The sequence below is a fragment of the Dipteris shenzhenensis genome, chromosome 19, assembly GCF_047967505.1.
Source record: "Dipteris shenzhenensis isolate YYH24624 ecotype China chromosome 19, Dip_SZ_1.0, whole genome shotgun sequence".
NCBI lineage: Eukaryota > Viridiplantae > Streptophyta > Polypodiopsida > Gleicheniales > Dipteridaceae > Dipteris > Dipteris shenzhenensis.
The window spans coordinates 20901563-20911597 of record NC_141614.1 but is presented as its reverse complement, the minus strand read 5'-3'; the positions used below and the strand labels follow the sequence as shown (position 1 = coordinate 20911597).

Here is a 10035-nt window from a genome sequence, read left to right as displayed (position 1 = left end):
CATCAAAATAGAAAATTGTCCATGTGGTTGTCTAACTTTTCGTTTTGCGGTTGAAGGTGCAGACATGGGAGATATCCAACCTCATGAGCTTGGAAGTAATTATTCTATGCAATGTTAACATGACCTAGAATTCAAACCAATTATTTTATTCCAGGTTGATTTCGGTCCCTTGGCTTCTACTTGCTTGGAACCTGGCCTAAGAGAAAAGTCCTAAACATATTGATGGATAGTCCCATGATAAGAAACAAGGAAAAAGAGAGGGTTGCCTTAAATATAAGCTTCTGGTTAGAAGGGTGGATGTCTAAATTGACCTCAAAAGAGAATTAGGGTAAATCTTCACATATAAGTTCTTGAAAGGCATTTGAAATGTATCCCTTGGGTTTTAAGAAATAGTGGGATAGGCTCTTTTGTTCTATTGATTGGCCATGTAACTCTCTTGATCAGGATAGGCATAAAGAGTGGACATTTTTTGGCTCAGGCCTTCATAAGATCTCTAGCCTAAAAATCTATAGAAAAATTACTCCTCGCATGAGCATTCATAACAAGATAAGGAAGACATGAGGGAAATGCCCATGGGAGGCATTTCCTAAAAGTAAGTCAAGGTGCCGCCGCTTGCCACCTTGATTTTTGGGAAATGCCTCCCATGGGCATGTCCTAAGCATTAAGGTTCAGGGCCTTTTGTCACAGATAGCAACAACAAGATGACCTTCTACGAGCCGTGTCAGCAATTGGTTCTTCCTAGGCATTTTCTCAGGGTGATGGCGACATCCTCAGGGCTACAATGATAGCTCGAGCGTGCATATTTATCTTCTATAAAATTTTTGCCAATCATCGTACAACGGAGGTTGTTTTCAAGCTAACCCAGGTCCTTGCCATCTACATAATACAAGATTTTAGCTCCCAAATTTGAGAAATGCGTTAAGCTAGCGAGGTCCTTGCCATGTACATAATACAAGATTTGAGCTCCCAAGTTTTAGAAAAAAGGCGTTTGAAATGTAGTGCGATTCCTACAAATGCTTAAGAGTGCCTATTCCACGGATGTCCTTTCGTACAAACGTCTTGAAATTCGTTTCCCCTACAAGGCCTACAAACGTGCTTTCATTAAAATGTAATCGTGCTTTCATTAAAATGTAATCGAGGAAGGCATTTTGATTTACAAGTCTCCCTTCCATCTAATCGAGGGACACATTTTGATTTAGAAGCCTCAACAATCAAGTCGGCTTCGTCCCTTCCACCGCTCATGCGTTCAATCATCCCTCCACGACACGGTACATCGACCACGACACATTGACGGACTCTTATCTCCGGCCATGCAAAGATGTCCTTGTTCCTGCGTGGGTCGCACCATATTAGACAAAGCTTCTCTTGTTTGAATTGTCATCGCAGTTCTTGAATCGCATGTGAAATTTAGGCGAATTCATGATCTTTCGGTCACGACGAAGATGACCTCCATGCGCCTTACTGAAGCACAGTGCTCATCCAGTCCTCGGAGCAAGAAATACCAGCACGACCACCTCAGCTATACCATATATAATAAGTACTCTTTGCGGCCAAATTTAATCGACGATACACCATCTTGTATGCTTGGATCGTCGTCTTCTATTACCTTTCTGTATGGAGAGGACGTTCTGTCAGATGAGAGTGCAGCTGAAATAGCCTCTAGCCTCTTGTTACAGTTTTCACCAATACCCGTCAATCATGGGACAGTTTCTCCGTCCTCTGTATGTTCCTTTATATGTTATACTTCTCTGGATACTTTGCTGCAATTTTCCTCGTTTAGCCTGGGCTCGCAGTCGCAGTAAGGTCGAGGAAGTGGACATGTCCAGCATCGAAGACCATCTTCACAAGTTGAATAAGCCTGCAGTGAAGACCATCCGGGTAATTATGATTATCATGCATATATGTGTATACTATAACTCTTAAGGATGATTCACGAAAATGCCACCCCATCTAATGCAAGATTGAGAATGTCCCGTTACGCTCGAGCTCAAGCAGTATTTACTCCGCGCCTGCCGTGCAGAGTTCCGACGGAGATACAATAGACTGCGTAACCCGTTCCACGCAGCTGGCCTTCGACCACCCTTTACTAAAAGACCACAAGCTTCAGGTAGATACTGGGAACTAACACTAAAACACTAGTAATTAGCGCGTCAGCCTGAGCATTTCACTTGGTTGACGTTCGCTTTCTGTCCTCAAAACGTTAAACTATGGTGTCTCGAATAAGAAGGTGCGACAGTAAAAACCAGCTTTCCTTGCGTGCTTCTTCCTTGGCAGGAAGCCCCTTCCACCTTTCCTCATCGATCCGAGTCTCTTACTCGACACCACACGAGGCAAGCCTATCAGTTATGGCAGAAAAATGGGAAGTGCCCCAACGGCACGATTCCTGTTCGGCGCATTACGATTGATGATATCCTACGAACGGGTTCTTCACCAAGACTCTACGGCCGCAAGTTCTGCGGAGCTCCTCAGGTTGTTGGAGGAGTTGATCACCAGGTGAGTGTAGCTGCTAGGTACTTATACTGGAGCTGCAAAGTTCTCATGAACATTCTTGGTCTGTGGTCAGACAGCTTGCACCTGTAGATATGTCTATGACCTACCTTTTTTGACGAAAAAAAAATTAAAATTCCGTGATTCATTATGACAGTCAATCAAGGTCTCGTTTCAGATTACTGAGTTTTTTCCCGGTTTGCGCGGTGTATGTAGCATTCTTATGGGTATGCCAACGGGGAGCAAGCGTATTATGGCACACAAGCAACCTTCAACTTATGGAACCCCAATGTGGAGTTCACCACCGAATTTAGCCTTGCCCAATGGTGGGTTTTGGCGGGTTCTGGTAGTGAATTGAACACTATAGAGGCGGGCTGGCAAGTATGTAGTATCCCTCTTTACTATATCCAAACAGAATTTCACACTTCTCCTATATTTTCATTACCTCAAAACTTTCACCTTGTGAATGCATTAGTAATGCATTCTGTCATTTTTTTCATTACCTCAAAACTTTCACCATAGTAATGCATTCTTATAGTAATGCATTCTATATGCTACAGGTCTACCCATCGATGTATGGTGACAACAACACTCGCCTTTTTATCTACTGGACTGTAAGTTGATGCTTAATAGCATGTCTACCTCTTTAATACCACTTGACCGGTTTACCAGACCGTAATTAATCCACTGTGCTTGCACTGCTTCATCTTATATCTTGCTAGTGTATAGTGACACCAAAAGTTTAATTGGCACGGCACGGCACAATAGACAATTAGCAGCCCTAAACTATAATAGATAAGACAAGCTGCACAAACTGCAACAAGTACTGTTTTTGAAGTTTAAGGTCAGATTTGTGCTATGCACTCGTAAGTTCATGTAGTACATTCACATTATGTTGACTTCATCATTTGCCAGACCTCACGTAACCCCACATTCAACTTATTTGCAGGCCAATAATTACAACGGGACAGGATGTTACAATTTGGGTTGTTCTGGGTTCGTACAAACAAGCAACAATGTAGCTGTAGGAGGGACTCTTTCTCCAATATCTACGATTGACGGTCAGCAATTGGAGTTTACGCTATGTGTATTCAAAGTGAGATCCTAAACAAGGATGTGAATCACATTGTACTATATTTTCATGTATATGATACTTTTTGGAGATATGCTCAACGGTTTTCATGTAAGTAGTAAAGAAGAACCACAGATTAATACTTCACATGTGTTTTATTTCTATGCATAGGACTTAAGAACAGGGAACTGGTGGCTGCAATTCAATGGAGAATTGGTAGGCTATTGGCCTCAATCCCTCTTCACACATCTATCTGATTCTGCAACCTTATTGGAATGGGGAGGAGAAATCCTGAACCAGGAGCAGAACGGCCAGCACACAACAACACAAATGGGTAGCGGAAAATTTGCAGAAGCTGGTTCCAACGAAGCGGCCTACATAAGGAATCTGGAGTGGGTGGATGCAGGGAACACCCTTCAGAATGTATCTGGTTTGCAAACAGTGGCTGAAGATCCCAAGTGCTATGATATTCAAGGTGGTAGTGACACAACATGGGGCACATATTTCTTCTTTGGTGGCCCAGGTCGAAATTCCAATTGCCCTTGAATGGTTGGGAAAACAAGGAAATAAATAAATGTACTACCATATTACTTGAACATTATCCAACCATTCCCTACCTACTAAGTCACTCTCTACCTGTGATATCCCATAGAGGCAAGATGCAGTTACTTCCTTATCCTTAATCATATGAACACCTCATTAAGCTCCGTAATCACCATACGAACAACCTTCACAAATTCATTTTCCAACTAGCAATGCCTACTCAAAAGGGCGGGGGGTAACCAAAGGGTTATGGGAGGAAATGTTTTTTGATGTTCAAAGATAGCCATAGCAGATCACCTCTTCTATACCAAGACGTGTCTTGAAGAGAGATGCGATCCGTGCGACGGTCCTTCAATGGTTCATTCTAACAAAAAAAAACCACTTATTGTTACAATCTCCACATTAAAGCAACAAGAATAAAGTAATCAACATATGATAGAGTTGAGATTGGATATTTGAGTGCAGTTTCTTAGTATTAAATTAATGTGAGCTTATTTATATAATATTATATAGCCACACATAGTGTGGTTAGAGAGGTTGTGCGCTTCCTCTTTAAGAGCTAAAAACTAGGAATGGGCCCTTCTCTCATGATGTATTAGTATAATGATCCATCGATCCATTAGTTTTGGTCCACAGATAAGCTAGTGAAACTTTTTGAATGTTTGTTACGTCATGAGAGTGTATGAGCAAACCTTGTGAGACATGGCCCATGATCTCCATCTTGGTCTTCTAGTCGACAAACATAGAATAGCATTAGATACTTATGGATAAATAAAATAAGAAATTACACAATAAGCCTGCCGCTGAACAACTTGAATACCATAGTAAACAAATAGCCAAGCGAATTCTATATCAATCCTAGTGACGAGAAGGCCAATAATCTAACTCTTGTTCCCTATGTTCTTCACCAGAACAACCCAACATGAGTGCGATGCTTTCCCTCACAATGGTGTAGAGGGAAATTTCAACCAAATGATTTAGCTTGGAAGCGCCAATTAGTCAGAAGCCATTACACATTCAGAGGAATCCTTTGAAGGAGTTCTTGAGGTTTGAAATCCTTGAAAGCTCTAACTTTCGAGGTTGGCCCAGAGGCACATCCCTTTGTCAATCACATCGAAGTGAGGTTTGGATCTGTAGCCATCATAACCTGAGTTTCAGCCATTGAACAATCCATAGCCATCATAAACTGAGCTTCGGCCATTGAACAATCCATAGCCATCATAAACTGAGCTTCGGTTGTTCAAGTTGCAAGAATGGTGAGAAAGCTTCGATATTTAAGCTGCAATATTCAAGCTACCTATGATCCAAAAAGAGCCTAATTTGCAATATAATCCTAGAATGCTACTGGATTTGCATGCATCTCTCTTTCATCGGAGAGTGAGTCGTTGTTTCCCAGGATTTTTTTTCAAGACCTCATGAATGAGTTCCTGTGATTGCAATCGAGTCAACCTCTTGCGACCCAAGCTTTTGCTCTTGATAGCTTCCCTTCACACTAGGGGTTGGAGTATGTAGAGGGATTGGAGGACGAGGACTAGTACAAGGAGGAATCGGAGGAACAAGATCGATACAAGGAAAATTCGCTAGGAGATTTTCGGAGAGAAAAAGCACATGCTTTTTTGGTGTTTGCTACCTTAACACTATGTAAAGCATTCGGAAAAAGATCCAGGTCATAAAAAAAGTAGCCACTTGAGTGCAAAATACCACAAGCATAATTCCCATATTTGATAAGTTTGATGAATAGATGCTTACTAAAATCTAAGCGCAGTCCATGAATCTCTCAATCTGAATAGTAGGCTTATTGATCATATCTATATCACATTGCCTTCCCAATGCACTCCTAACATAGTAACGTAGAGCTAAAATTGTAGAACGAGTTCAAGCATGCATGCACACATGCCTGATGGCATCTAAAACGCTCTCTACCAATGGTGAAGTCACTCTAGTAGTCTCATAGAAAGCGCTCTTTGAAAGTGATCTGTAGGCATTGAGGACCTCAAGCTTGGTGACAAAGCCTACATAAGTCCTTCGACGGAGTCTTGTGCTAAGCTTGTGCTTCCTATGCATATTTTTTCTTCAAATACCTTACTTGAAGGGTTGATTGTTTCTCAAGCTCACTCTGCCTTCACTTTTGAGCTCTCTTGCATATTGCGATAATGCTTCTTACAAAAAAGAGAGACTTGTAGAGTGATGAGATCAACATGCACAAAAGAATTTACATACTACCACCCTCTCAATCACCAATTAACACTACTTACATTCATGTTTGTCATAATAACTATGGATGTTCATCACCACCACATGAAGAGAGACAACAGATGGACCTTTGTTGAGAGTTGTGGTGCCATGAGCACTTGTAGAGCAAAGGTATGAGTAAAGGGCAAGCTGCCACATGGCATGGAGGAGATATCCCACATGTGAGCAAGCAAATGGATGTAAGCACCCTCACTATAAAAGGGAGGTTCATTTGAAGTAATATCAATCAAGCACTTTGCACTATCTCAAGATTCTCTTTATGAGTCCAAGCTAATCTATCTTGGAACCTAATTGACTTGAGGTACATGTCATGAGCACTCTCTTCATCATGTTTCCACACAGGTTCCATCCACCTTAGAGTGCTCCATAGATCCTGAGGCACGCATGTTTTGTCATGGTATCAGAGCATAGGTTTAGCTCTCCTAGTTTAGCTCATTAGTAGTTCACTAGGATTGCTTCCATTCCTAGATTAGTTGTAGGCATGTCTTAGGAGCTCATGAGTTCTCCTAGGTTAGTTTTAGTTTTAGAAGGAGAGTTCTTATGAATTCTGAAAGAGAGCAATTCCTTCATAATCTTCTATGAGAGAGAAAGAGAGAGTTCTTTGTGTGCTTTTCATTGAGAGAGAGAGACTAGCATGTCCTTCAGAGGGAAAGCAATGACTTAAGCTTCACACCCGAAGCTAAAACTCATCGCTGACTATACACAGTGAGGCTCAAAGATTTCAGGGCCTTTCAGCTAAAACTCAGCTATACACAGCAAACGGAGGCCCATAGCACACCCTACAACCCGCTTCTACAACTAAAAGCATCATAACAATCGAGCAGTGCTTCAGCAAGCTTCTACTTAGATGTGCCTCGATAGGCAGGTCTTCAGCTCCCACAATGACTCAGCCAACTCCAGACAACAGCGGCTGGCTTCCAAAGACCACAGCGGATAGCCTTCTCCTTCAATGCTCAGCCGACGGAATCAGCTCATCGACTGCTCCAAGCTCCTAAGCGCTAAGCTCCTACGGCCAGCCTCTCCAGCAGCGAATGGGCGAACTCCTCTCCAGTGACTCCATCACCAAAGGCACCCTCCTACGATCAATGCCACCTCACAGTCAGCCTCCTCCAGTGTCACAAGGCTGCAGAGCTTCCTCAAGCACGAGTCACTCAGCATAGCCCTTGGAAAAGATAGCCGCCCAAGCTCTTGGTCTCGGGCGCTCACAACGAGATGCAGCTACTCAGCGACCCTACATAGCTACCAACCACCACGAAGCAGAATGCAACGACTTCTGATATGCTGACCTTCAGCAGCCTCTCATGCTCACAGGTTCCAAGAGCAACCGCCGACAGCCGTTGCGACACCTCCTGGCTTCACCCGCCATACTACAACAATCCCCGAACTGTGCCTCTCGATGGCTACCACGAACGTGGCCTTCACCCAGAGAAGTGCGAAGATGCAAGGAGAGAAGTCTGTGCGCCGATTTCTGCTGAAGAAGACAACCATTCATCAAGTCTAAGGTTGAACCTTAGGCCACGTGGCAGTCCCTTGATAGGACACGTGGTAGATCAAAGATGACCACTCTTTCAAGAAGATTACATAAAAGAGATTGGGACGGCACCAATCAGGTTGTGGATCCAACTTGCTTTTCCAATCTTTCCTAATTTGACACTGACAAAGGTTGGTAGGGAAGTTGTCCAGGGTCCATCCATCTCGAGTTTTCATATCAAGATATTTGCTCCAAAATTCCTTGATGGGATTACTGGGAAGTGGTATCTCATCAAAATCATACCCATCATTGGAACTTGGCATGGGAGTACGAATTGGATTATCCAGATCCTGATATTCAAAATCAAATACTGTGTCATTTTTCGTTGATGGCAGCACAAGTAGTGTCGGAGGTGATGATGGGGCAGGGAGAGAATTTGGGGACATGGGGGAGAAATATGGAAGAGTATTAGTTGTGGAAGGGGGAGCTAAGGGGAGGGGGGGAAGAACTGGGAAAATGATTTGAGCAGCTTGGTAATCCTCGAGGGTAGGATTAGCATGGAAAGGGAAGAAGCTAGGTGTGAGGGGCTCGTAAGTTTGTGATTGATGGGTTGGTTGAAAATGGTGAGAGGCATGAGCAAAGAGACAATGGAGGGAATAGATGTTAGGATGGAGCTAAGGGAAGGTTAACAGGGTGGTAGCAGCAAGGGTAATTGAGGTTATGAGGTTGGCAGAGAGTGGTTAGATATGGGAAGTTGGATGTGAGATAGGCCTTGTCATCTTCCGACACTTCTTTCTGCTGGTGCCATGGGATCATCAGCTGCATGGGTGGGATGTTAGTTATGTCATGCCTTGCAAATAATAGTGATGGCATTTGTAGCAATGGCAACAAACCAGCTATAACCTTGAGGGGAGGACTACCCATAAGGCATACATATGCGATGGAAGCATCCATCCTGAGTGCTATAAACCCGGCATGTGTAGACAGACAGAAGATATTTTTATCATCTTCAAACAAGCCTCGGCAAATTATGCATGGGGTTTTGGTCCCTATGGAACATTCCCATTTGATTGTTGGATGAGCGGATATGATCCTGATTTGACTTGCTTCCATTGGATAAGCACTTGTGCGTTGAGGTGATCTCCCGCTGGTAGAGCAGCCACAACCACTGTGCATTGTAGTGGGGCTTCATTGGTGTTGTCTTCCATTGCCTCATTGTTGTGCATTAGCAATTGGAGTTCAATCTTGGAGATGATTATCTTTTGGGATTGCATCTCGTCCATTTTTTCTTTGTATTTATGGTAGATGGATGTATATGCCTCGTTAACCTTTCTCATTTGCAAGGTGACCTTCGCTTTTACGTAATGTCTTCATTGTTATTGGACCATTGGTCCAAGACTTGTGCTTGTGAAGTTCTGGCCTCTTGAGCAGTAGCAAGTTGATTCATATTGTTAATTATGGCAATCAAAGAACTAATTTTGGCTAATTAAAGGGGCTAATGTTTAGAGAAAATAAGAGAAAAGGCTATGGAAAAAGGTGTAAGAAATGTTCCATAGTAATGCATTCCTACAAGCAAATTAAGCATAACATGGCCACATGAACACCACCACACCCACACCTATACCCTCTCACTCTTTCACTCTTTGATTTTGACCACAAGCTAGTTCTCCTAAGTTGTCCTTATTCTCTTTTGGCATTTGTAAATATTCACTCTATCTTTCTAGTACACTTTGCTTTGCACACTTTGCAAAATTGCCCAATCACCCAAAGACAAAGAGACTATCTATCAGAGGATTAAATAAAAAATGGAGTAATGGAAGGCTACATGGAGTCCCAATGTTGTAGATCCAAGAATATGGGTTTTAAGGGTGGTTCAAATCAAGGAACTTGAGATCCAACCTTGTAAGTCATGATATAAACAGTCTTTCATAATATAAAACAAATATATCATTAAATCATTCTCTCTTTAATATAGGTTTACTATTTTATTATAGTGTCTATAGTAGTGTAATATACATGTGTCTTTTCAATATTGCGACTGTGTGACCGCTATTTGAATAGTGAATTTCTTAATAGAACCCTTCATTCAGAATTTGTGATAGGAAGGAAGTCATGTGACCGCTATGTGTAAGTCTGGGACAATCTATGAGAGACGATGACCCTAGAACTATCAAAGCAAAGATGTGCATTGAAGGACACCATTACAAAT

General features: G+C 42.4%; 1 protein-coding gene across 1 annotated transcript; it reads left to right on the top strand.

The window, feature by feature from the left end:
• The first annotated feature begins 1622 nt into the window (after positions 1-1622).
• Positions 1623-4105, top strand: LOC147890217 (protein neprosin-like). The gene is made up of 7 exons (XM_087390675.1): positions 1623-1878; positions 2021-2107; positions 2275-2493; positions 2704-2868; positions 3048-3101; positions 3437-3583; positions 3731-4105. Exons 1-7 carry the CDS (start codon positions 1699-1701, stop codon positions 4103-4105), a joined length of 1227 nt encoding a protein of 408 aa, XP_087246801.1. The 5' UTR covers positions 1623-1698.
• The last annotated feature ends 5930 nt before the right edge of the window (positions 4106-10035 follow it).

Bases quoted from the DNA above. Each gene is read 5' to 3' on its own strand.
- LOC147890217 (XM_087390675.1), top strand. From the start codon at position 1,699: ATGGGACAGTTTCTCCGTCCTCTGTATGTTCCTTTATATGTTATACTT. The intron at 2,494-2,703 runs GTGAGTGTAGCT...CGGTGTATGTAG, and splicing joins TTGGAGGAGTTGATCACCAG to CATTCTTATGGGTATGCCAA. The intron at 3,102-3,436 runs GTAAGTTGATGC...ACTTATTTGCAG, and splicing joins GCCTTTTTATCTACTGGACT to GCCAATAATTACAACGGGAC.